The sequence below is a fragment of the Trichosurus vulpecula genome, chromosome 3 (genome assembly GCF_011100635.1).
Source record: "Trichosurus vulpecula isolate mTriVul1 chromosome 3, mTriVul1.pri, whole genome shotgun sequence".
NCBI lineage: Eukaryota > Metazoa > Chordata > Mammalia > Diprotodontia > Phalangeridae > Trichosurus > Trichosurus vulpecula.
Window position 1 is genome coordinate 379,433,153 of NC_050575.1, and position 27,468 is coordinate 379,460,620.

General features: G+C 41.1%; 1 protein-coding gene across 1 annotated transcript in view; it reads left to right on the forward strand.

Annotated features, from left to right (window-relative positions):
* LRRC36 (leucine rich repeat containing 36) overlaps positions 1-26,773 on the forward strand; it is a 47,012-nt gene extending 20,239 nt beyond the window's left edge. The window contains exons 6-15 of the mRNA XM_036750057.1: positions 5,942-6,069; positions 9,594-9,645; positions 11,072-11,521; positions 12,054-12,343; positions 17,779-17,944; positions 20,620-20,771; positions 21,468-21,591; positions 22,596-22,710; positions 25,418-25,584; positions 26,718-26,773. Coding sequence (XP_036605952.1) covers positions 5,942-6,069; positions 9,594-9,645; positions 11,072-11,521; positions 12,054-12,343; positions 17,779-17,944; positions 20,620-20,771; positions 21,468-21,591; positions 22,596-22,710; positions 25,418-25,584; positions 26,718-26,773 — 1,700 coding nt within the window. The remainder of the gene's footprint in view (positions 1-5,941; positions 6,070-9,593; positions 9,646-11,071; positions 11,522-12,053; positions 12,344-17,778; positions 17,945-20,619; positions 20,772-21,467; positions 21,592-22,595; positions 22,711-25,417; positions 25,585-26,717) is intronic.
* The last annotated feature ends 695 nt before the right edge of the window (positions 26,774-27,468 follow it).

Consider the following 27,468-nt stretch of genomic DNA (forward strand, 5'->3'; position numbering starts at 1 on the left):
AACAGAAAGATTTTAGTTCAAATCCAACTTTAGGCACTTATTAGCTGTGTAACCCTGCACAAGTCACTTAATTTCTGTCTGCCTCAATTTCCTCATCTATGAAGTGGAGATAATTAGTACCTATATCACAGGGTCGTTGTAAGGACCGAACGAGACATTTGTAAAACACTTTGTAAACCTTAAAGCCCTATATAAGTGCTAGCTATCATCATCATCATCATCAAAATCTTTTTGGATCCTGATTCTGTGATCCATTGTGTTAGTTTCCTTCCCAGCTTACAATGATTTGCAATTTGAATTAACGTACCATCTATTCCCTTATCCGAGTCATTGATAAAAATGTTAAACAACAGTACAGAGCCAAGTATAGATCCCTGCGGCACACCACTGCCAAGCTGATATTGAACTACTAAAAATTAATCATTGAGTCTGCTGTTTGACAAGTTCTGAATCCATCCAGTTGTATTGTTGTCTGTTGTGGTGGTGGTTCAGTTGTTCAGTTGTGTCCAGTTCTTTGTGACCCCAGGGACCATAGAATGCCAGGCCCTTCTGTCTTCCACTATCCCTCAAAATCTGTCCAAGTTCATGCTCGTTATTTCCATGATATCATCTATCCATCTCATCCCCTGCCCTCCTGATCTTTTGCCTTCAATCTTTCCCAACATCAGGGCATTTTCCATTGTCTTCTTATTATGTGACCAAAGTATTTAGGCTTCAGCTTCAGTATTTGACCTTCCAGTGAATCAACTGAATTAATTTCTTTAAGTATTGACTGATTTTATCTCCTTTCTGCCCAAGGGACTCCCAAAAGTCTTCTCCAGGACCACAATTCAAAAGTGTCGCTTCTGCAATGCTCAGCTTTCCTTATAGTCCAGCTCCCACAGCCATACATTTCTACTGGAAAAACCATAGCTTTAACTAATACAGATTTTTATCAGCAAGGTTATGTCTCTGCTTTTTAGTATACTGCCTATATTTGCCATAGCTTTCCTTCCAAGGAGCAAGCGTCTTTTAATTTCATGGCTGCAGTCATTGTCTGCAGTGATCTTTGAGGTTAAGGTTATATTTTAACCTTTATATATTACCTATATATATTAACCTATATATATTAACCTTTAAGGTTAAGAGCTCTGTTTTATATTTCTTGCTTTCCCTCTCAATGTTAGCACAATTCTATAGTCACTCTGTTGAAGGAGTGAATAAATGAATGTAAATTAAATTAAATTAATCTTCTTTGACATTTGCTCAGCAAAAACCGATTTCTTTGAAAGTAGATAAATAGTTATTTATAAGGCTTTCTTATTGTTTGTATGCCTTGATCTCCTCATCTGCATGATGAAGATATGTCTGCTTCCTCTCTACCACACACCAACTTCATAGGATTAAAACCATTGGCAAGTACATTTATGCTAATGTGTTGTGTCAGCATTGTTATTGGAGGGTTGGTATTTGGGAGGGAGGTGAATGCTGAAGGTTGGGGAAGAGCCTTCTGGAACTTTGTCTCTACAGGGTCTCACTCTTAGTTTCTATCCCTAAACATGTCTTGTAGGCAAACTTCTGCTCCGAGGTTTTAGCAGTTAGCTAATCTTAATGAAATTTCAGGGGATACAACATAAGCTCTAAGTTGGGAAGACCAGAACAAATTTGCTTGATTTCATTCAATTAAATTCTGAGAACTTGTATTTTCATTGAGAGAATATAATATAAGAAAGACCACACCAGATTGGAAAGAAAGACCTAGGTTCTATATGTGGCTCTTCCACTTGAAGAGATAGTGTGTTGTGGTGAAAAGAACATTGAATCCAGAATCAGAGGACTAGGGTTCAGATCTTGCCTCTACTTCTTACTGCCCATGATTGATATTATTAGGCAAGGCACTGAGCCTTCTCCGGGCCCCAGTTCCCTCATTTGTAAAATGAGAGGTCAGACTTATGATCTTTAAGGCCCTTTCTGGCTTTCTGGCTACATAACCTTGAAAGAGCACAGATCTAATCATGTCTCTTGCTCAAGACCCTTCAATGGCTTCTTATTACTCTATGATAAAATACAAACTACCCAACTCAGTAGTCATGTCCCTTCACAACCTGACACTAGCCTGCTTTTCCAGGCTCATTTCACATAGGTTCCAGTCAAACTAGCATATTATTGTTTGTTCCCCAAACTTGGCATCATTACATCTTCCATCTGCATGTCTGGACAGGTTGCCCTCCATGCCTAAAATGCACTCACTCCTTTACAATTCAGCTCAAGCTCTACTAGCTACAGGAAATCTTTCTTGATCCCCTAGTTATCAATGCTTTATTGCTGCTCATATAATCCTGCATACACTTGTATCTGTTTATTTGTGATATCCAGTGCAAGCCCCTTCAGGACAGGGACTATTCCTCAATTTTATTGTTGAATCCTCAGCACCTAACACAGTACTTCATGAAGAGTAGGCACTTAATAAACGCTTTTGGCTTGGGTTAGAATATTGCACATTCTGTCTCAGGGCTTGTTTTGATTGATCTCAGAAATTGTTTTGATTGACCATACATATTTGTTAGAAGGGTTTTCTTTTTCTAATCATGATGGAGGAGAGATAGGAGAGAGAAAATAGATTTTTGTTCATTGAAAAAATAAAATAAAATTTTAAAAAGAAATTATTCTTAAACCAAAATTGTTCTACCTCTATGGTCTTGAATTCTGAAATTCCCTCTGATTATAATCTACTTCCTTTCTCACTATCCTTACTTCACTTTCCTTAAACATTTTCTTTATCTTCACCATGACCTCCAGTCCTTCTGTCCCTTCTTGGGTTTTTGTTTATTGTTTTTTCAAGACTTGGTCTCCCTAGCTCACCCAGGCTGAAGGTGCAGGAGCTACTCACAGGCAGAATCTCACTACTGATCAGCACCAGAGCTTTGGCCAGTTCACCTTTCCATAGGCCACCCAGGAGCCTCCCTGTTTCTGAGGACTAACTGTCTGAAGGCTAAACTCAGTTTGGACACCTGATCAGCATAGCCTGCTACATCACAGAACTCCTAGATCTAATGTGGGCCTTTATACACTGGGATCACAGGCAGGCGCCCCCAGGCCCAGCTCATCCCTCCCTGTCCTCACAGCCTCCTTTTCCTCCCTTCACAACCTTAACCCTATACTTTTCCCTTGAATCACTTGTTTCCTTGTCCTTCTGGCACTTAGTCCCTGCAAGGCCTCAAGCCTGTATCACTCTCATCCTCTGCCTCCTCTGACCCCGTACTTCATCTGTATCATCTGTATCTACAGAGAGGCAGTGTGGTACAGTAGCTAGAAAACTAGATGTGGAGTCAGGAAAACCTGGGTTTGAATCCTGCACCAGACATTTGCTAGTTGGGTGACCCAGGGTATGTCATCTCACTTCTCTGGGCTTTGGTTTCCTCATCTGTGAAATGAGGGGTTGAACTCAATGACCTCTAAGGTACCTTCTATTTCTAAATCTGTAACCCTATGAGATTCATATTGCCTGCCCTCAGTTCTGCACAGAGGAAATTAGCCATCTCCCAGTTAATTCTGTCATGCTTCTTGTAATGGCTTTAGGATCCAAACCTTCTCCAGATTCCTCAAGCTCCCTAAGCCTCCCTACCCCTTTGTAGTAAATTACTTGCTTTCTACTTTTATTGAGAAAATTCAAGCCCATCCACCTAAGCTCCTTTATCTTCCCTACTTCACATCTCACAATCTTTCTACAACTCCACTTGACTCTCCCATGACTGCAGCCTCAGAGATGTCCTTGTATTACTGCCAGGTCCCCTCCTTGTGCCCTTGACACCATCTCTCTCCTGTCACCCTTTTCCCATCATTTCCTTCTTATCTTCCATCTCTCCCTGTTTCCTAGCTTCTTTCTGGCCTGAACACACTTAGGTCTTCTACATCCTTTAAAACAAACAGACCTCATTTGACCCTGCTATCCCCTCAAGCTATTGTCCTTTCTCTTTCCTCACTGTTTATTTTTAGAAGAAGGCTGTACTTTTTGCCTTCACTTACCTCATCACCCACTCATTTCTCAACTCCTTACAATCTGCCTCACCTGTCTTCTCCATTCTAAAGTTTGAAAAGTAACCAGAGAGCTCTTCATTGCTAAATACAAAGGCCTCCTGTTGTTGGATTTTGGCATTGGGGAGGCCAGTGGCCACCTCCTCCTCCTAACCACTTTCTTGTCTTCCAGCTTCTGCTGCTGGTCATCTCCTGTTTGGGATTTTTCTTTGTATTCCCAGTGTTCCCTGAACGGAGTAGGTGCTTAATGTTGGTTATTTAAATTGAACACCAAACCATTTTTTAAAAAAAGGCAGCAGAACAATATGCACAAGGGTCAGGGAATGAAACCAACTCAAGAGAAAGTTAAATGTTGGCAAAGGTCTCCAAGAGGAGGTGAGCCTGGAGCTGGGTATTGGAGGACTGGAGCGGCAGAACCTGGACAGAAAGGAGGGCATAAGCAGAGGGTGTAGGGGCAAAGAGCCTGGGACATTAAGGGGAGAGCTAGTCCAGAAACCTAGATATAACAGATATAGTCATTCTTGTGAGGAAGTAGGAGGAGGTGAGAAATGTTGGCTGGGGTCAGGGTCTTGGGGCACCTTGAACCCCAGGCTAAGGAGTGTGGACTGAGAGTTCATAAAGATGGTGGAAAGCTCAACGATGTTTTAGTGTAATCTGTGAGTCTAAAAGGAGTTTGAGTGGTTCTTTAGTCTTATCTCCCCATTTCCAGATATCAGAGTCAACCTTCTTAGAGAACAAAGAACAATGCCCTACAGCCTTACTCAGTAGCTCGTTCCCATTCACCATTGTCAGAGGGTTTTTCCTTTGTTGCTAAATCTAAATCTCTTCGGCTACAATTCAAGTCTGTTTCCCCTGATGGATATGAAGCACTATTTGTAACCTTCTGAACACTTATAATAACCAGTGATTGCTGTCCTGTTTTTCCTTTTCATTTTTGAGGCAGTGGGGTTCAATGACTTGACCAGGGTCAAGCAGCTAGTATCTGAGGTCACATTTGAACTCAGGTCCTCTTGACTCCACTGTGCTACCTAGCTGCCCCTGTCTTGTTTTCCTACGGTGCTTTCTGTGATAGGGCAGAAGGCATTTGTTCTGGGAACTACTAGTCACTGGGGAAAGCAGACTAAGAGCAAATGTGCTCTAGAAGGAAACTCTCTTTTCAGTGGTGTATTTCAGTCTCTACAGCTGAGAAGCAGGAAACATTCCAAGTCCTTGAACGGAGTGAGGGGCCCAAGTCTCCAGAAGCTTGGCCTTACCCTCTCCTTGCCTTCTCTGCTGCACTGACTCACAGCAGTTCTGATGCCCAGAGGTAAGCAGACTAGAACTGGATGAACACGTTCTGAGTCAGAAGCCCAAGTCTCCAGCGTCCTGTCTTAGCGCCTAAGTCTTGCTGGAGCTTTCCAGAAAGAAAATAAAACTCGTTTTCACCCAAGGGCTCCTTAGTAGCCCAAGAATCTCAGAATTCTGCAGTGTTTACAACAAGTACTTATCAAGTACCACAGGATAAACCACACCGAGGGCTTGGATCTTACACTCTGATGGAATTCTTCTGCTTTGTATTTCCTGGTTTCAGCTTATACTGATAGGACAAGGAAACATTCAGTTCTTTCTTTGGCTGGTTATCTCATCTTAAGATAAAATGCCAGACAACAAAAAGCTTAGTACTTCTCCCTATAAAAACAGGTCTGGGTTATTCTTACTGTTTTAAAGATGAGGAAGCTGAGTGGCCCGGAGTTGTCAGGTGAATCAGCCGATTTGGGTCATGGAGATATATAATGGCAGAGATTGCTTCCATATGTTTCTCCACTGGCTACTGTTTTGTGGCTGGAGGCCTCCTGTTTGGGGGTCAAAATTTACAGTATATTTTCTTGGGAAAGGCGCCTCTGAAGTCCTACCCATGCTTCACTGGATGCCTTTCCTTTTAAAACAGAAATAAGCAAAGGACTTTTCCTTCCTCTCCCCAACCGGGAATTAAAGGATTCACTAACAAGTACTTCTGCCAGCCAAGCCAGCAATGCAGCTGATGAGGATCTAGATGCTTTCCCTCTGGGGACCCAGGTAATGTGTTCACCTTCTTGCTATCCTAATACATCAATCAATGCAAACTAATAATACTTATGATTCTAAAACATCCATGAAGGAGCATAGAGAACTTGGATAAATGGATCCTTTTTTTTTAGATTTTTTATTTTTAGTTTACAACACTCAGTTCCACAAGTTTTTGAGTTCCAAATTTTCTTCCCCTCCCTCCCCTCTCCCTTCCCCCCAAGACAGCCTGGAATCCAATATATGTTCTACATGTACCTTTTCATTAAACATATTTACACAATAGTCTTGTCATAAAGAAGAATCATGATCAATGGAGTGATCATGAGAAAGAAGAAACCAAACCAAAAAAGAAGAGAAAAAACAGAGCAAATAGTTTGCCTCAATCTGCATTCAGACTCCATAGTTCTTTCTCTGGATGTAGATAGCTCTTTCCATCATGAGTCCTTTGGAGCTGTCTTTGAGCCTTGCATTGCGGAGAAGAGCCAAGTCTATCAAAGTTAGTCATCACAGAATCAATATATCTGTGGATGTGTACAATGTTCTCCTGGTTCTGCTCCCCTCACTCAGCATCAGATCATGTAGGTCTTTCCAGGTTATTAAGAAGTCCATATCTTTCACATTTCTTCTAGCACAATAGTATTCCATCACATTCATATACCACAACTTGTTTAGCCATTCCCCAATTGATGGGTATCCCCTTGATTTCCAATTCTTTGCTACCACAAAAAAGCTGCTATAAATATTTTTGTACATAAGGGGTCCCTTTCCCACTTGTGTGATCTCTTTGGGATACAACCCTAGAAGTGGTATTGCTGGGTCAAAGGGTATGCACATTTTTATAGCCTTGTGGGCATGGTTCCAAATTGCTCTCCAGAATAGCTGGATCAGTTCACTACTCCACCAACAATGTAACAATGTTTCAATTTTCCCACATCCTCTCCAGTATTTATCATTTTCCTGTTTTGTCATGTTAGTCAATCTGACAGGAGAGATGTGGTACCTAAGAGTTGTTTTGATTTGCATCTCTCTAATCAATAGTGATTTGGAGCATTTTTTCATATGCCTATAGATAACTTTAATTTCTTCCTCTGAAAACTGCCTGTTCATATCCTTTGACCATTTCTCAAATGGAGAATGACTTGTATTCCTATAAATTTCGCTCAGTTCCCTGTATATTTTAGATATGAGGCAGGCCTTTATCAGAGACACTGGTTGTAAAGATTTTCTCCCAATTTTCTGCTTCCCTCCTAATTTTTGTTGCATTAGCTTTGTTTATACAAAAACTTTTCCATTTAACATAATCAAAATTATCCCTTTTGCATTTTGTAATGCTCTCTCTTGCTGTGTCATGAATTCTTCCCTTTATCATAGATCTGATAGGTAAACTATTCCTTGTTCTCCCAAATTACTTATAGTATCAGCCTTTATTCCTAAATCATGAACCCATTTTGACTTTATTTTGGTATATGGGGTAAGATATTGGTAAATGGATTCTTTTTATCAGACATTTATTTCTAAAAGCAGTTTATGTGAAACTAGAGTAGCTGCAAGTTCAATATGAGTCAGCATTGTGATGTGGCTGCCAGGAAAGACAACCTGGTTGTAAGCTGCCTTAATAGAAATCTGACATCCAAGACAAGGGGTGATTGCCAATGTGTGCTACCCCAGTCAGTTCACCTCTAGAGTTCAGCTCTGCAAGAGGGATGTTGTTAAGTTGTGCTGCATCCAGGACGTGGGTGCCTCAGAACCACGGCCCAAGAGAAATTGTGGAAAAAAAACTTGGGGTATTTAGCCTAGGAAAGGCCTTAAACTGGGAGCATGATAGCTTTCTTTCTATAGTTATAGGACTATCATGTATACAGGGTGATGCAAGAAGATACAAGAGGCCGAGACTGAGTAAGTATAAGAACTTCCTAATACTTGGAGCTGTCTCAAAGTGGAATAGGTTGCCTCCTGAGATAGTTACTTCCCTAGAAGTCTGCGAGGCTGGCTGTAGAAGATGTTATAGGAAGAGATTCTTTTAGCTGAGATCCTTTCCAACTCTTAAGATTGATTCCAGTAGATGTGAAAGATAGCATCACATCAATTCATTTTAACCTTTCACCACCTAACCTTGCACCAGAGCCACAATCTTCATGCAAATAACCAGTACTTTTACGTTAGTTCTGTGTCTTACACCTCCAGCCATCTTGCTTTTCACCTCATCTCCACTTTTTTTCAATTCAGTCTTCTGCATCCCCATAATAAAAAAAAAAACTATTCTTGCCCGTTCTGTAATGGAGCAGAAAGAGAGGAAAAGGGAAAGGGTAGATGTGATGGGTGGCAAAAGGCAGTGAATATATGAGATTAGGGGAAAAGAAAAGTTGCTGATTTTCTTTTGACTTTAAAATCTGGGTGGTGGGGGTGAGGAGGCAATCATTAGGTGATTTGCATGAGTAAATATGGTGCAAGGAGCACTGTTTGCTGATGTGGGTTTGAAGTTCTTTGTTCACACTCTCTCAGGTAGAGGTGTTGATGAGCTGAATGGTCAACTCCTGGTGAATCAAAAATTGACTGTAATAATAATATTTCCCAGTTTGGGGATGGCATCTCATTGGATTTAGAGCTGGACAGAACCTTAAAGATCATTTAGTTCAACTTCCTCATTTTATAGATGGGGAAACAGAGGACCAGAGAAGTTAAATGACTTACCCAAGGTCACACAAGTAGCAGAGCTGGGATTCAAACCCAAGACCTCTGACTCAAAAGCCAATGGTCCTTCCTTCAATAACAAATGGCTTCCTTATTGGTGATGGATAGAAAAACACGCATTTGGTGCCATCTCTGAGGCAATTTTTGAAGATTTTAAATGTCTTTAACTTTTGTTTTACCTTTGAATTGACTTTGTATTGAGAAATACATAAGAGACTTTACCATTTTCACTTCAGAATCTAATTTCAGTTTTGAAGTCGGAATTAGAACTTGAAGGGGAGGGAACAAGATGGAATTAAGTAATTTATAATATTATTTCAAATTGAGAAATAAATTAGTATGTTGAGTTTATCCACCATCCATCCTTGAAAGGAAGCCGTGTGGTTTCAGATCCTTCTAAAAAGAAATAGGATGATATCTCAACCTTATCCTGTCTCACTTCAGTCCCTTCAATCTACCTCAATATAACTTTAAGACACTTTGGTAGATGATAAAATTGGCATATGTACCCCTTTTTTGAGTCAGAGAAGCATTTCATAGCTCACCGCTATGCTAAAGTATTCAAAGCATAGAATATACAGTATTTCACAGCTTTCTCTAAAACATCCTTGCATTTTCTAGTACTGTTCACCTTATTAAAAGACCCCCTGTCTTCACTAAAACAGTTCTTTGAACTTCCCTGTAGGCTTGGAACAGGACCTTCTCTTAGAGGTCTTTCTTTTCAGGTGTTTCTTCTTTAACAGAGGGATATTTTTGGTAACTTACCTACTGTATGCACTTCATATTCTCTTGCTTCCTGTATCCTTCCATTTCTCATATTTACCTTCTCAAATATTTTTCAGCTACAGGAAGTGGCAAGAAGAGAGCTGCCAGGTGATGGTCACCAGGAAGATGGTAAATATTCTGCATGCAGAGTCCACATTTCCATGAAGTTTGGGAAGAATTAGATGATGGTTCTCAATCCTAGATGCCTATGTTGACAACCCTTTTGTGGGGGATTCTCACTAGTACTTGGGGTAGTGATGTATTCTTTCTTTAAGACTGAATATTTCTAGTCTAATTTCTTTGGTTATGCTTAGATTTTTATTATTTGTTCATTCAAAAAACATTGTCCTCCTATATGTAATGAATGTTTTATATTTGGAACTATGACAATACAAAGGTAAATGAGAAAAATTTCCTTTTTATTGAATTTTATGACTTTCTTGTATTCGATGCTGGGAATTTATGAATAAGTTCAAATATAATATTTCCTGAATAATGTTTGCCTCAAAGAATATACTTACAGTGGTTTGGGTTCCATTTTCAACATTCAGCATGTCTAACCCAGTTGTTACATCTTTTGTGCTTGCTAAAGAGATCTTTTGAGTCTTGGGATTCCTGAAAGATCCAACTGAACAGAGGCTGCATCTTTTGTGCTGTCATGGTCTTGAAAGGTTGTTCCCACTGTTAGTCCTAGCCTTTTTTGATTTCTATGGGAAAGCCACAGCTCTCTTGAGAGAGAATCTCTCTAAGGCTGGGCAAACAGGATATTCCAGGCCTGGGTTTCCCACTAGAGATGACAGAGGAGATATGATAGTGGAGGAGGAAAGGGGCATGATTTAGAATCAGGAGACTTGAGTTTGAATCCTGCCTCCAACACATCTTATGTGGGATTATGGGCAAATCACTTGATCTGTCCAAACCTCAGAGGCCTCACCCATCAAATGAGGATGATAACATTGGTACAGTCTGTCTCACAGGATTGTTGTGAGAGAATAGCTTTCTAAACCTTCCTTAGGAGTTACTTCATCACCCCTGCAAGTTCCCATCCCAAAGAGTCTAATTTGATCCAAGGAAGTTCCTAATAAATCAAATAGAAATTGGTTCCCATCTGACCTATGGCAGATTCTTTACTCAGGCTCAGCATGGTTTGATGGAGCTGTAGCATAGCAGACCTGGGTGTGAATTCTAGAAGTCCCACTTACTGACTTGTTCTGTCTTTGAATGGGTCACTTCCCTTCTCTCAGCCTCTATTTCCTTATCAGTAAAATGGAATAAGGGGATAAGGGTTGGACAAGATGACCAGATGACACTCCTTTCCATCTCTTAATATTCTATGTTTATAATGCCTTTTGTTAAACACTTCAGTGTCCTCATCTGTAAAATGAAGGGGGGGCTCATCTTAGATGATCTCTAAGGCCCCTTTCAGCTCAAAATCTTATGATCTTCTGATTTGTGCGAGTCTTTTGATTCTATTCCCTTCTATCTAAACCACCTTGACAGCCTTCTCTGTCTGACGCTTGTTCTTCTTTCCTTTGCCATGGCTGTATTCTGTTAGAATTTAGATGCTACCCATCTCTTCAATCTTCAGTGCGGTCTCCAGACAAGATGGCCAAAGAAGGATACCGACTAACCTTCTCAGATGAGAAATCTTTAGGTTCTTCTCCAGAGAAAGAGTTGATACCAAAGACTGATGTTTTTCAACTTAGCCATGAAGCCTTATCAAGTAAACGCTTGGATGTGGGTGATTCAAGCCAGATTCATTCCTATCAGTTACCTAAAGATATTAGTCTAGATAATTATAACAGTCATTATCCTCACTCCATAACCTTACATGGAAGTTTTAGCAAGAAATCCCAGACTCATCATAGAAGCAAGAATTACCAAGATTGTAGTACAAAATCTTTGAATGATGCAAAGGCCACTTCGTCCCACTCCTGTGGAGATATGATGACCCCTTTGACTGACTCAGACTCCACCACTGGAAGACTGCTGAAGCTCAATTCAGGTAGCAAGCCTTTTGATTTGTTACGGGCCTTTTTCAAAGGAGGGATGGTGGTGGTCTACACCAAGGAAATTTTGAGTGTCTAGACCAACATATCTTGATCATCAGCGACCTATAGAATCCCTAGCTTAGAATGAATGTAAATTGATGCATAATATGGTAATAGAGAAGTAGTTTTCATTGTTGAAATTTGGGCTCCACAATCATATCATATTGTAATTCACCAAATAAAATCCTAATAGAAATCATGCCAGCAGCTTCCTAGTAATCCTGGGTCTTCAAAGATGACTGCCAAGTGTAAGTAAACTCTAGCTGGGTCTATCAAGCTGTGTATATGTGTGTGTGTACACACATGTGCGTGCACACAGACACACATATATATTGGTCATTTGAGAACCAAAGTGGCTGAGGGTGACGGTCACCACCAGCAAATTGTCCCTAGCAATGGACCATGAGTTCAAGAAGAAGCTAGTTGTAGATTAAGTGATGGATCCTACTCCAGAGAGTTTCATTTTCTGGCACATTCCCTCCACAGATCTATACACCACAAGCCATTTTAGCAGTGATTCAACTCTGCTGGCCAACATTGAACAGCAGTTATCTGTGGGCCTTGCCGACTTAACACAAGCACATGGATCTTTCATAAGTAATCCTGCAGTGGGAAACTCTCTACGGACATTCCTATTATCTTCAGGGACTCAAGAAGACAGGGGACTTTTGGCAAAGAGGTCCATAAGCCCAACTAGAAGGGGATTTAAGAGGAAAGACAATATTCTTTCAAACATGGTGCCAAATCATGGGTTCAAAGATGTTACCAACAATGAGGCAAGTGTTTGTTTGTGCTCTTAATCAAAACTACATTAAGACTGTTTCTTTTTATAGGGATAAATTCCTAAATAGTGTAATCAGAAACACACAAGTGACTTTGAAGGCGGAAGTTAAGGAGGAAAAGCCAAAGCCTGTGATTTTTCCTGTGGTCTCATGTAGCTCATTCATTCCTATAGTGGAGTGAATTCTACCTATTCTTCCACTACAAATGTGAGAGAGAAAACATGGTGGGGAAGCCACTTTGGGGCTGGACTTGGTAATGTAGTGTAAAGGGGAGAGCACTAAATTTGAAGTCAAAAGACCTGATGGATTCAAATCCCAGCTTTGCTGCTAACTTACTACCTATGTGAACTTGAACAAATCACTCCCCTTACCTGTGCTTCAATTTTTTAGCTGTAAAATGAAGGAGTTAGGTTGGAGCAGGGGTGTCAAACCCAAATAGAAGTTGGGGAGGTGAGGGTACTAAACTGTACAGGGTATTCCTAAAGGCTGGACACCTAGGCCAAAATGCATATTTTCAAGAAATTAAATGATTGAAATTTTCAACATTTTATTTAATTGGAATATTAACAAATAACATCTTCAACTTCAAATAACATCATATGATTTCGTATTCACATTCCAAGAGTGAATGTGCTAAAATTGATGACAATGTGAAATTACTGACTTATTGCATTGAGTTCACGTGAATCTTGCAAAGCACATCACCCTTTGCATCACAAATGATGGAAATCATATTGAAGATGTTATTTGTCAATATTCCAATTAAATAAAATGTTGTTGAAAATTTCAATCATCTCATTTCTTGAAAATATGCATTTTGGCATATGTGTCCAGACTTTAGGAACACCCTGTACATAAGGATCCTTACTGGTGCATATTGACTTAGAAAACCATATATCAATGTTACTTATATTCTATTGTATTTTTATTTATTTTGTTTGAAACTTCCCATTTATAGTTTAATCTGGTTCTGGCTGTATTATGCCCACAGGCTATGTGTTTGACACATCTGGACTAGATTATTTCCAAGGTTATTTCTAATTTCTTCCATCTCTGATAGTCTGTGGTCCTAAATAGAATGGGATCCAGAAATAACAGAAGCTTCCAGAGGCTCCCAAAATTAAAATACTGTGCTAATATCTACATGTGAAAACACCTATACTTTTGTTTCTGGTACACACGAATAATTTGTGATGTACTTTGTTGATACCTCAATAAAAATAGCACTATTCCTCCTAATAATCCCACCAATATGGTATTTTAAGCACAGACAAGGAGGAGGAGGTGCAGTCCATGATCCATAGGTTTCTGTCTTCATCAAATGTTTTAAGAATGAAAATTTGAAAAACACTGTATAATTATAATCAATATCAGCGTAAATTGCTTATAGGAATGATTGAATCTGTATTTTGGTTTGTACAGCAAAACCTCATCAATGTCTCAACTCAGAAGTATTTGATCGTTCTTTGTCAGTCAGCATGTGTGATTATTGTTGAGTAAAATGTCCTAAACTGGTCTGACAGGAAATTCTTCTGTGTCAGACAAATTTGTTCAATTTAATTTAACATATGTAGTAAGCTCCCAATGAGCTGAGTCTTCTTGGCTCCAGTCTTGCTATCTGCAGGCTAATCTTCATGAGGCAGCCAGCATTCCCTTCTACAGCACATATATCCCCATGCTACTCCCCTTCTCAGAAATCTTCAGTGGGTAAAATACAAACATTTTAGCCTGACATTTAAGGCCTCTCAAGCCTCAGTCCTAGCTTCTCTTTTGAGCCTTATTTCCTATCACTCCCACTTTTTGTTCCTTTAAAACTGGAATTTGACATGCCTCAATTTGACATGCCTTCTCTCAATTAGAATGAGTTGGAATTCAGCCTCTGTCACTGTGCCTCGGTTTCCTCATCTTTACAATGAGGGGCTTAACTGGACGGTTTCTAAGTTGTACTCCAGCTCCTCTAACCTTTGTGCATTTGTTCATGCTGACTTCCACACCAGGGACAGACCCCCCCCCCATCTCCGCCTTTCAGACCTGGTGCAGATGCCGCTGGCCTCGTAACTCCTCTTGGATTCTTGCCAGCTGCTTTAGCACTTTCTCCATGTTCACATTTCCCTCAAAACCCTTTTGCATTTTCTTGCCTCCATCACTTTCTACCTTCTCTCATACTTATCTGTTTATGAATCATATTCCACAAGTACCCTGTGACCCGAAGCTCCCAGGGGCAGAACTGGGTCATTTTAATCTTTTCTTCATCAACTCCAAGCACCCTTGACAAATATTTGTTGAATAACTAAAGGCCACTGTGATGGGCACTCAGGAGATAAAAAGAGAAATGAGAGGCAGTCCTTGCCCTCCTAGAGCTTATCATCTGCAAGGGGATTCATACCCCAATCACTGTAATACAAAAACAGCCCCTGATAAATGCAGAAGAAAAGGAGAAATCAGAAAGAAGAAAAGATCCTTTCTGGGTGGCAAGGAGTCTGCCCAAGGTTGGTGTAGCTTTAGGTTGTTTTGTTATATTGAATAGTGTAAGGTGTTGTGGTGTTTTAAATTTAATCGATTATTACTAATGTTTATGTCAGTTTATCATATACTTGAGGGCAATAAGACAATTTTGAAACCTTGTTATTCAGACTTTTTAATTAAATTAGGCAGAATTTTCTTCTTCCTATTCCTCCAGCCCCACCTTAGTAAGATTTTACTCTGCGTCATCAAATCAAGTCAAGTCAATTAGCATTTATTAAGCGCCTCTTATGTGCCAGGCACTGGGCTGAGAGCTGGAGATACCAAAAAAGGCAAAGACAGTCCCTGTTCTTAAGGAGCTCCGAGTCTGCTGGCAAACAACTGTGTACAAACAAGACGTATATCAGATAAGTTAGAAATGATGACAGAGGGAGGACCTGGAAAGGCTTCTTAAGGTGGAGTTTTAGCTGGGACCTGAAGGCAGCTAGGAGGCAGAGCTGAAGAGCATTCACGACATGGGAGACAGGAAAAATTCATGCATCAGGGAGTTGGGATATCTTGTATTTCAAGGCCAGTGTGGGGAGTGAGGTGAAAGAAGACTGGAAAGAAGGAAGATTATGGAGAGCTTGAAAAGCTGGAGGACTTCTGTGATCAGACCTGCACTTTAGCAAGATCTCTTTGATAGCAGAGTGGAGGATGGACCTGAGTGACCACCCAGAAAGCTGTTGTTCAGGTATAAAGTGAGGAGGCCCTATAACAGGGTGGCAGCTATGTCAGAGAAGACAAGGGGTACTACTCTGAAGATGTTGGAAAGGCAGAATTCACAGGATTTGGCAACTGGTTAGATGGGGAGGGGGTGACGAGAGTGAGAAGTTGAGTCTGATACCTTAGCTGTGAACCTGGGTGCCTGGCAGGATGGTGGTCCCCCCTCCACAGTAATAGGGGAATTAGGAAGAGAAAAAGCACTGAGGGGAAAGATAATGCGCTCAGTTGTGGACATGTTGAGTTTAGTTTAAGATGTGCCATCAGCAATTGGAGGTGCAAGAGTGGAGGTCAGACGAAGGTTAGGGCTGGATAATAGATCACTTGTAGAGAGATGATCATTGAATCCATGGGAGCTGATGAAAGCACCAAGCAAAACAGGAGGAGATGAGAGAGGAGGGCCCAGGACAAAGCCCTGGGGATCACCCACGGTTAGCAGGAGAATCTGGCAAAGGACATTGAGAGGTTGGAGGAGAACCAGGCAAAAGCAAGGCAGTGAAAACTGGGAAAAGGGTGTCAAGGAGAAGAGGGTGGGGTTGGGGATGATGAGGATTGAATAGAGGCCATTCAGTTTGTCAAGCAGGAGATCATTGGTAACTTTGGAGAGAACAGTTTCAGTGAATGATGAAGTCAGAAACCAGACTGGACAGAATTAAAAGGCACTGGTGTAGATGGTGTTATCAAGGAACATAGCCATGAAAGAATGATAGATCATGGGGATGGACAGACCCAGGGTAGATTTGGTAAGGGTGGGAGAGGCGTGTCATCGCATATTTTCTTGCCTATTTCCATTCTTGCTGCTCTCTAACACAGAGCCAAGTTGTAAATGTCACTAGTTCTCTGGAGCACACCTCCTGGACTGCTTGGCTTCTGTTTTCTCTCTCTTCCGAAGGCCTTTCTCACTTTTACTTCATTATCAAATCTCTTCTTTCCCCACACATCTGAATCTGGTACTCCAGGCCCTCCACAATTGCTCCTTAAACTACTTCCTCAGTGTTATGCTGTTTTTCAAGGTAAACCAGGGCTCCTTAAAATTTTTCCACTTGAGACCCCTTCAGCTCTTCTTGAACTGTGGGTCATGATCCCATATGGGGGGGGGTCTATAAACCATCTGGTCCATCTTCTTTTCCCATAACATGCTTTCCTTACATTTTTGTGCTCTATGCCTTGTCTAGCACCTCAGTTCTTCAGACCTTCAACCTTAGCATCTCTCTCCCACATCCTTCAAGGCTGACTTTTAGTCCCATCTCTTTCAGTTTTGTTTGAGTGTTCCAACCCACAGAAATTGCCCCCTTTTCTGCATCCCTGTACCACTTCTCACTGACACTTACTCGAGACTCAGTCACATATTGCTCTGTATGAAATCCAACTTTTCATATGTATTTTGCCTTGACTTTCCCATTAGATCATGCGCTCCTCAGGGACAGGGGCTGTGACTTCTACTTCCTTGTATCTCCTTGCAATTCCTGGCATGGTGCACATTCTACAGAAATGGTGCTCCAGGACTATTTCCTGGAGTTTTTCTTGCACCTCTTACTATAGTATATGCTAATGTACATATACTATATCCAGGTCACAGATGCAAAATAGTGTTGGGGCACAGAGTGTGGAGAAAGCCCTGGAATTGGAGGTAGGGCTGGCTCTGATGCTTACTGAGTGACATTCTCTCCAAGTCAATAACTTCTCAAAATCTATTTCCTCATTGCCATGAGGGTGATGATGCTGGCATTAACTTCCTAGGCAAGGTTATTGTAATAAAAGTGCTTTGTAAACTTTAGTTGCTAAAAAATGCAGTTTTATCTTATTTTATCATTGTTGGTGCTCTCCTGCTTAATTTTTTTAAAGATATAACAGGTTTAGATAGAGCTTTTGATTTATAGTTTCAAGAACAAAAGTATCATAGACTGAAAAATTTATGGGGCTGGTCAGCAGGATATTGAACTAAAAAGGTAGATTTTTTTCCCCTGAAAAACATCCAAAGATATCAGTGATAGCAGATACTGAATTGTATCTTTGCATCTCTCCTGGGAGAGTTGAGTCTTATGTTTACCTGAGCTATTGATAATGTAGTGTGTAATATAATGAATCTTGACTTGAAAAATAAGGCCACAGATTCTGTGGTAGTACTACTTTGATCTCTGGGTCTCCGCTGCCCTTCCTGAGTAAGAATGACGTTGGTTGGTATGCTTTCTTCCTTTCTTGAGCCTCTCTCTAGTGACCTGGGCAGTTTGCATGGTTTGCAAGGAAACCATAGTCCCCCACCCATTGCCAGGACTTCCCATGTGGCCAGGGTGCTCCGACAGCTCTTGGAGCTAGTAGACAAGCACTGGAACGGCTCAGGGTCTCTGCTTCTCAACAAGAAGTTCCTGGGTGAGTGACCTCTCTCCTTCTCTCTCTCACTTCAAGAAGGGCTCTGCTCTGGCTTCTGAGCTGTTCCCCGTGGAACCTGGGTGCCCAGGTGCCACAGGCTCTCTTCTCCCCACCCCACATCAGCAGGGGGGTTGAAAAGCTCTAGAGGGGCAAGTGAACTGCAAACCTAGTGTGGATCAACAGTGGGATATGGCAGCCCCCAATGTTAATGCGGCTTAGGATGCATTAGACAGGCATAAGACTAGGGAGCTGGTGCTGCTGCTTCACATGGCCCAGATCAGACCTCATTGGGAGCCTTGTGTTTCATTCTGGGTATCACATTTTAGGAAAAATGTTCCTTCATGAAGGAAGCTGAAGAGACAGCCGGACTGGTGGCAGGCCTCAGAGGTCATGCTGCCTGATGGAATATGGTTTGAGGGGGAACCCAGGTTGTTCAGCCTAGAGAAGGGAAGGCAAGGGAGGGAAGACATGATAGCTGTCCTATAGAAAAGGGATTGGATTCCTTTATCTCTAGAAAGCAAAGTTAGGTGCAGGGGCTGAACATATAAGGCAAATACCAGGTCATCCCAAAAGTCTTTGTACAGTTTTGAGCTTTAACCCTGTAGAGGTTTCTGTGAGGAAAAGCTTTCTAACAAGGAGAGCTGTCCAAAAGAAGGAAGAGTGTATAGCTCCTGGAAGGGTGGGCTCCACTGCACTTGCTTCAGGAAAAGGTTGGATGACCACTGGTGCATTATATTGTAGACAGGATTCTTGTTTGTAGAACTCAAAAATTGGGAGGGATGGGAGAGGCCACCCAGCCCAACCTGTGCCTGACCTCCAGTGAAGAGGAGGGAAATGGTGAATTCCTGAGGATTCCATGAACTTGATTCTATCTTTCAATCTAAAGAAAGCTGTTTTCACAATTTTCACCAATCTTCTTTTGGAACACTGTTGTTAACAGATTTCTGAGTTCTCTTGGTTTTTTTCCTGTGCAAATTTTACCAGATCATAGTGGTGTAGTAGAAAAAAAATGAATTAAAAATCAGAAAAACCAGATATCATACCAGGCCTGCTATTTAATAACTAGTAGGACGGATGGCTAGGTCACAGCAGCTGCCTGGTGTAATAGAGAGAGTGCTAAAGTACTCGTGAGAAAGACTCGATTTCACATTCTGCCTCAGACGCTTCGTGCTGTGTGACCCTGGCCAAGTCCACCTCTCCGTGTCTCAGCTCCTTCATCTATAAAACAGCAATAATAAAGGTAGCTGCTCTGCACGTCGTTGTGTTAAACGAGCTGCCGCGTGCAAAGGACTCGGCAAACGTTGAAGTTCTGTGTCAATGGCGGCTGTTATCACTGTCACCGCTGTCACTAGTGCTACTCCGCAGTTCTCTTTTATAAAGTAGAGATAATCATGTCTGCACTACCCACCACACGGGGCTGTTGTGATGAATGGGCTTTGTAAACCAGAAAAAGACAGTATATAAATGGGAAGTATTTGTTGTACTTTCTGACTTTCTTCAGCTATAACATGTTAACTGCTCTGTCTACCCCACAGGGTGATTGAAAAAATCTAATGATACAGATAAAAGCATTTTGTGAAATTTAAAGTGCCACATAATTATCATCAGGATTTTCCCCAAATATCTAGAATAGTACATTCTGTCTTGCTGATATGCTAGTTGTTCATAGAATAATATTATTTTTCGTTCCTAATCCCTAGTTCATATATAAAATCATCAGGTTTGCAAAATGGAGAAAGGTGGTTATGGGGTTTAAAAGAGATAATTTGCATAAATGTTAAAGTATTATACAGGTGTTAATTAGTATGTTAGCCACCATCAGAGGATATTTTAGGACATTCACAAAAGTACAACTATCCTGCCCCCAATAGGTCTATTTACCATAAATCGGAAGTATCTTACAAAACACTATAGTTTGTGAAAAACAGAACAGATGAGCTAGAACACTCTTCAAAGAGTTGTTTTTATAAATTGACTTTTTAAAAAGTCTTTCAGATTTCCTTGACGCTAATCACCTAGCTATATGAATGCAAATAAATCACTTAATCCTGCTAGACTTTGGGTTCCCCATCTGTGAAAATGAGAAAATTGAAATAAGTTGATTTCTGATGTTTTTTCTTTTGGTAAGATTCTCTGGTCTCTTGCAGGACATTTTATTTTTTGTAAACAGTGCTCAAGAAGTGTTCAGAGTTAGGAGAAGTAGGCAAAAATGGGAAATGTGGTCATTGGGTTTTTCTTTTCTTTCTGATATCTAAAGTAGGAAGCACAGGGAAAAGAAAGCTGTTCTCTGTTCCCCCTCCCCCCTTTAGCACTTTGTTCTGTTCTATAGTAAGACATCCACAATGTAATTGAAAGAACATTAGCTTCAGAGTCAGAGGGCCCAGGTTTGAATCAGTGCTTCTACTTACCATCTTCTAGTAAGCCAATAGTCAGAGAGCATTTCATACTAATCTGGGCTCCCAGGGTAAATTCTGTATGAGTAGAGGTCTTCATTTTTTGTTCTCACCTGGAAAAAGGAGACAATTTACTGTTTACCAATATTTCCGCCAAGACTTGGAATCATAGGAGTAAGTCTTTAAAAAGGGAATGTGTATTTGATGACTTTATAAAAGAAATTATAAATTAGTGCTGCTGCTTATAGGTCTTATCTCACTACCCCACCAAATTTTCTTCAGGCTCTGCCCGAGACATGCTTCTGAGCTTGGTGGTTCCCAACCCCACTACCCAGTGGAGCCGCTCACTGCCTGAAGAAAGCCTGACAGCCTCTCGAAGAAGAGACCTGGAACTGAAGGATACAGGACAGTTTCCTGGCATCCCGAATGATCTGGTACACTTTCCATCACTCTTTAGTGCCTTGGTAGCAAAGGGCAAAAGTGTAGAACATGAAACAGCTCTTTAACCAAAGTTAATCACCACCAGGAAGTCCTAGGAATTCCTATTAAAAGTACATTGAGAAAAGTCAGACTAAATCTCTGATAGCAACTTTTCCCAGAGCTACCTGGTGGATGAGGTACATTTGACTTTGAGTCTTGTTTAAAACAACAGCAACAACCCTGAGACAGGGCAGAAAAAATCCTCCAGTCGTCAAAAGTGAGGAGTTGTTCAGGGTTGAGGTTGGTGTCTAATGGGAGAAGGAAGATCTCTGAATTCTTCCTTCTTCTGGGGGATTCAGGAGTCCTAATGGCAAGAGAAGTTGTTGAGGCTTCAAGCTCTCACCTGTAGGTTTGGTTAAAAACCATTTCTAACTCTTCCTGGGCTTTTTTCCATTATCTTCTAATGTCAAGGAAACTTAAGTTATCATGGGGTTTCTAAGGGTTCTAACTGTAGAAACTTCAGAGATATGCTTTAGATTGTCATGCTTCCAGATACAGGATAGGGATGGAAACTTGTATGTCCCATTGCCAGCTCTTGCCTATAACCAGAGGTGTTCAGGCAAGAAACTGAATAACCACTTATCAGCGATATTGTAGAGGACAGTGGTAACCATTTGTTTTTGTTTTTGTTTTTGTTTTTTAACCTAAAGGAAGCATTGAAGCAAAAGATGGTCAGGGTACTGGAGGAAAATCTCTTTTTGTCTGAAAAGGTACAGCTGTTGGAGGAAAGTGCTTCCAATTCTGGTGTGGGTGGGCACCAGTCTCACAGTTATGGTAAGTTCGTTCATATGTTTATGCAGACTCAGATGTATGCGTCTAGAAGTGCCCCTTCTCCCCACCTGCCAGCTGCTTTAACTCTTTTTTTTTTGCAGGGGGCAAGGCAGGGCAATTGGGATTAAGTGACTTGCCCAAGGTCACACAGCTAGTAAATGTGTCAGGTGTCTGAGGCCAGATTTGAACTCAGGTCCTCCTGACTCCAGAGCCAGTGCTCTACTCACTGTGCCACCTAGCTGCCACCTAGCTGCCCCCTGCTTTAACTCTTAATAAGCCCTAGCCTTTAGGAGTCAAAGCAAAGTACTGCCTTCCCCTATCCCCACACATTTTATTTCTTAGAGAATTCATCAACCAGCATATTCCACAGAGTTCTTTATCCAACTTAATCCTGAAGCTTAGTACCCTCTCTGTGTCAGGTCCTTTGGCTTTGTATTACAGCTTGATTTCAGAAGGAGACAGTTACTTTTTCAGAGGCAATCTTGGAACTACCTGATTCCCCACAAAATCAGTATAATGTAGGTACTCAGGGCCATGCTTGTTTGTCATTAAAATGATCAGGTTTCTATCCATCTAACTGATTCACATCTTTTTCACCCTTTTGCTATGGGGCCAGACAGAGTGTGCAGATTTTTTAAATGAGATGTTCTAACTTTATTCTATGTCTCAACTAAAATTCTGACCCCTTCCAAACTGATGTTCTGTAATTTTTCATATCTCTGGTAGTAGCAGCAGAAACACATTAAGATAGGCTAACTCTAAGGAATGTTGAACCTAGGTGTGAGTGCACTGGCCACAGCACTGAATAGTAGATATCCAGTGGCTTACTTACCCCACTGAATTAAAAAGAAGGGTTTCACAGTAGATTTGGGGCAGGCAAGGAGGACAAGTCCCTTCTGGCTCTAATTCCTAAGATCTGTCATCTTGGAGACAGGAGGAACCCTTAGTTACTAATCTGTCAGATTGGTTAAAATGCTGCTAACCCAAAAGTGTTGTGTCTCTTGTAGATGAATTGCTCCATAAAAACCAACAGCTGAATTTACAGGTGGCTTGTCTGAATCAGGAACTTAACCAGCTGAAGAAACTAGAGGAGACTGTACGCCTTCTCCAGGAAAGTCAGAGGTACATGAGGGCTCCATGGCTTCTGAAGGGGGAGGGAGGGCCTTCCACTATCTTTCAGTGTGGCTGCACAGTGTACTATAAAGAACACTCCCACACTAGATCATAAACTCCCTAAAGGCACCAATTGTGTCTTTATTCATCTTTATACCTCCGGCACCTAGCACCACAAAGTCTTAAACATAGATAGTAGGTGCTTATTAAATACTGGTCATTTGTTGAAAGAATGAATGAGGATACCCTAAGATCATTGTTGCATTTCAAAATGAGCTGTTGTGATTGTGATTTACAGAATACCTTTTGTGAGTCTGTAAGTGGTAACAGCTCAGATGTTCCTGTGTAGCATACTAAGGTCTCTCTTGCTTCCTCTTTTAGAAATATTAGTGAATATTTCACCTGTCTGAAGTTCTTTCCAGCCTTACCTGAATGAAAGTTGACAAGTTGTGCAGTTCTGACGTAGATGAACTAATGCATAGTGAAGTGAGCAGAACCAAGAGAACATTGTACCCAGTAATAGCAATCAATTGCGAAAGCCTTAGCTGTCCTGATAAAGACAGTGATCCAAGACAAATCCAAATAACTCATTATGAAAAATGCTTTCTACCTCCAAAGAGAGCAGATTGAAGTATAATTTTTCACTTTATCTTTATTGGGATTTCTTTTTTGCAACATGGCTAATATGGAAATACATTTTGGATGATTTAACATGTATAATGGATGTCATATCGCTTGCCTTCTCAGAGGGTTGGTGAGGGACTAGGGAATGGGGAGAATTTGGAACTCAATTTTTTAAAAATGAATTCTAAAAATAAATAATAATTTAAAAAAAACATAAATATAATCTCATTCGATCCTTATAACAGTTCTGTGAGGTAGGTGCCCTTTTACAGTTGAGGAAACCAAAGCAGACAGAGATTAAATGATTTGCCCAGGATCACACAGCTAGTAAATATTTGAACTCGGGTCTCTCCTGAATTCAGGCCTAGTGCTCTACTTGGCTATACTGCATATTTGTTTCTAAGCTAACCACTTTCTTTTTGTATTTAATATTTTTCCCCAATTGTAGAGGGCCAGCTCTGAGAAAGTCCATGCAAGGTTTTTACTGAAGCCTGTTCTTGCCCTTGGGCTGATAACTCGGGATGAGGCTCTCCAAACCCCCTCAGCACACACATGCTAAATAGCCTCTGTGGGCTATTAACACAATATTGTTGTGGCAAAAGGGAACAATGCACAAGGAAGTCACACAATGCAGCAAAATGTTTCGCAGGAGAACTTGTCTATCTGTTTGCCTAAAAATTATATAAGCCCTTTCCCTCAGTTTAATAAACGGAGTTGTGCTGTACTCTTCCACCTGGCCCGTATCTTCTCTTCACTCTCCATGGCTATCTCCAGCCATTCTGTGCCACAGCTGCTGACGGCACCCAATTACATGTAAAAATAATTTTTAACATTAGTTTTCTAAAATTTTTGAGTTCCAGATTCTCTCCCTCCCTCCTTCCCCTTCCCCCTTCATTGAGAAGGCAAGCAATTTGATATAGGTTATATGTGTATAGTCATGCAAAATATATTTCCATGCAAACTAACTGCTTTCTAAAGGGAAACTAAATTTAAGTTCAGAGAGGAACTCTGTTCTCTCTATAGACAGAATAATGCCAATGACATGACAAAGCTGGGGACCCTTGACTAGTTCACTTACAGGCCTCTTTTTCCCCATTCCTTGACTGGATTAGGGTGATGATCATACAAAGAGGAAAAGTCTTTGATTAATTAGATAGTTAATAGAAGGATCTCTCACATTTACCTTTGACCAGGAGGAAAGGAGAATTCTTGGAAATAGTGATCAAAGAGGGATTGAATGGTTTAAGAAAATTATCCCCTAAGGTGTGTCAATTCTCTAAGTTCTATTGTTCTATCTGATGAATAAAATTGTTACTTGAAGTTTGTTAATATGTTTTATCTTACTGTAGAATTCTGTCTGTTATTTGGGAATATTGCAAAATGTAACTCGAAAGTGGTTTGGTTAGAGTTTTTCAAAGGCAAGATGGATTTCTATCATTTTGGAGATTCTAAGCAGAGGTGCTTAGAATTAAAATAATTGATTAATAAGTGTCTGTCAGGCTTGGGCCTTAAATGCAGAATACAGAATTTTTCTTTGACATGTGAGAGACGCACCCCCAAGACTGTAAACCTTAACCTCTTATCTCGTGTTAGCAGTGGGAAATCTGCAAACTTAGAGCTACATTCCAATTCTGGCTGGATTTTAATATGCCAGGAGAGAGTACTGTAAAAGTTATCAGAACATTGCAATCACTGTATTTCACCATAATGAATTCTAGAGGCAGGTTAGGCATTAGGATAAAGTCCAGGGGATAGCATTAGAGTTTAGTGGAAGGAGGATTGGATTTGTGTTAGAAGAGTTGATTTCAAATCAGTTAACCTTTCTGGGCTTCCTTCTCCACTATAAAATGAAGTATTTGGGCTCGATGGCCTTGAAGCAGTGACAGACATAATTCTAAATCTATCGCTGAGCTCAGACTCAAAGCTTTTCTAACTGGAGAGGATCTGAAAGCTTAAATTCTTTTGCACAGTCCTTAGGGCACAATCCTGGGGTACCTTTAGGAAACTATGAAGCAAGAGAAGAGGACTTTAGCAGAGGATAGTTTTGCTGGCATAATTATGTAATTTATGATGTCTTTTCCTTATAATTCAGGTCCCTGGTAACAACCAATGAGTATCTGCTACAGCAGTTGAATAAAGAACAAAAAAATTATCCAGGAAAAGCAGTCCTGCCTCCTGAGAAGAATCACCGTGTAGGGAGAACATCACCCTTTGGGAAAACCCTCCAGCCTTCCTCATCACAGGGAGCTTCTGATGGTGGTCAGTACTGTAACCCCAAGTGACCTGGTAGATAGCTTCTCCAGGGTGGGCAGCTCCAGCATGGCTGCTCCAGCTGTGTTCACATACTGCTGTCAGTGACAATGCCATCATTGGTTTTTATAGTTGATTAAATAGGGTTGGGATATTTTGTGGTGATTGGTTTTTTTAAGCTAATTTTTTTAGACAGTTGCAGTTGATGTTTCTATGCCTTTCACTCTCTCCCAACAAATCAAGTTCTTCATCTACCCCTAGAAATTCAATTTAATTCAACAAACATTAAGAAGTTTCTGTATGTAAGGTGCTGTGCCAGGTACTGGGTGTAGAAAATAAAAAAGAAATATCCCCTTCCTTCAGTGAGTATACACTTTACTAAGGGGGTACAGCTGTGTACAGCGACGTATAATACAGGCACGGCATGAAAGAGACCAATGCTAGAGAGGCTTAGGGACCTTTGGAGTGGGAAGAGAACAGGGATCTCTGGGAAACCAGATTAATCAAGTATTTACCTAGGAATCATGACATGTCAGACCCTGTACTAGGTCTGCACATGTGACATGAGCACACCAGGTCAGCACTGCCAAAAGCCGCAGAGAGGTCCAGGTGAGGCTGTCCCGGGCAGCTGAGATCTTTGGTAGCCTTTGACATGTACGGGAAGGAAAAAGTACCTGCTGCCTCACTGGCCACCCTTTGGACCTGGATTAAGAGTGAACTGTCAGGCCAGGGTATGTCAGGAAAGGGTGCGTTTGGGATTCTTCCCTGAGGATGCTAGTTTTAGATGCTGTCTGTTGTGTGGTCTGAATCCTGTATTGCAGATACAGGGAAGATTCTCTCTTCCAGCTCCTGAATTAATCTGATACTTCACTAACTTTGAATAATGAGGGAAAGATTAGTGGGAAATGACAGAAGTGAAAAAAGAACAGCAGTAAAGCATTTGGGAAAACAAAAGAAGGGGGGACAACAGCCCCTTGGCCTGTCAGTCCCATCCCTGCTGTTTTAGCCTCTGCCTCTGCAGGGCCTGTTGAGCCTCAGCCAGGGATGGGCGGGGAGGGAAGAGGGGCTAGCTTCAGAGGCTCTGGGGCTGAGGAGGTGCATTAGCTTAAAGTGGTTTTCATTGTCATTTCCTTGATCTTCAGAGTCAAGTCAAAGAGAGAGACTCACAGAAGGATTAGAAACGTACAGGCTTCACTGACCCTGAGGCAGCCTGTGGAAAAGGAAAGCTGTTGAAGTAATGAAGAAGACAGCACCCCAGATAGAATGTATTCGAGTTATAAATAAATCCATGGACTGCTTTGGGCTTTATGCTGAATTGGAATGTCACTTGGGTTCCCAGAGTGATTCAGGACAGAAGCCAAAGGTTATCTGGCACCTGCAACAACTGAAACTTCAGTAAGGTCTCCCATTCATGGGGGAAAACCTTCCCCTAATACAGCTGGCCTGAAGAGGAATAGACTGCCTTGGGACATAATGAGTTTACTGTCAGTGGAGGGTTTCAGGGAGAGGCTAGATGACCATTTATTAGGTATGTTGCTGTAGAAGAAAATTGTGCTTTAAATATGGGGATGGCTTCTGAAGTCCCATCCAGCTTTGGAATTTTGTGATTCCGTGGCTTATTGTAAACTTAAACCAAATTGGGAGAAGCAGCCATCTATTCCTCTCTGTGGATTGCCATGTGGTCCAGGGGAGGACAGACTCCTGACCATAAGGTTGACAGTGGTCTTGTAGTAGACATAGGATGCAAGGAACCTGGTCATTGCAACCCCCTTAATTTTATGCTTGAAAAACAGGCCTGGAGGAGTTCAAGGATTTGCTAGTCAAGAAGGTAATGAGTAACCGAGTAGGGATTTGCAGCCAGCTCCTCTGATTCTCGATCTATTGCTATTTTCA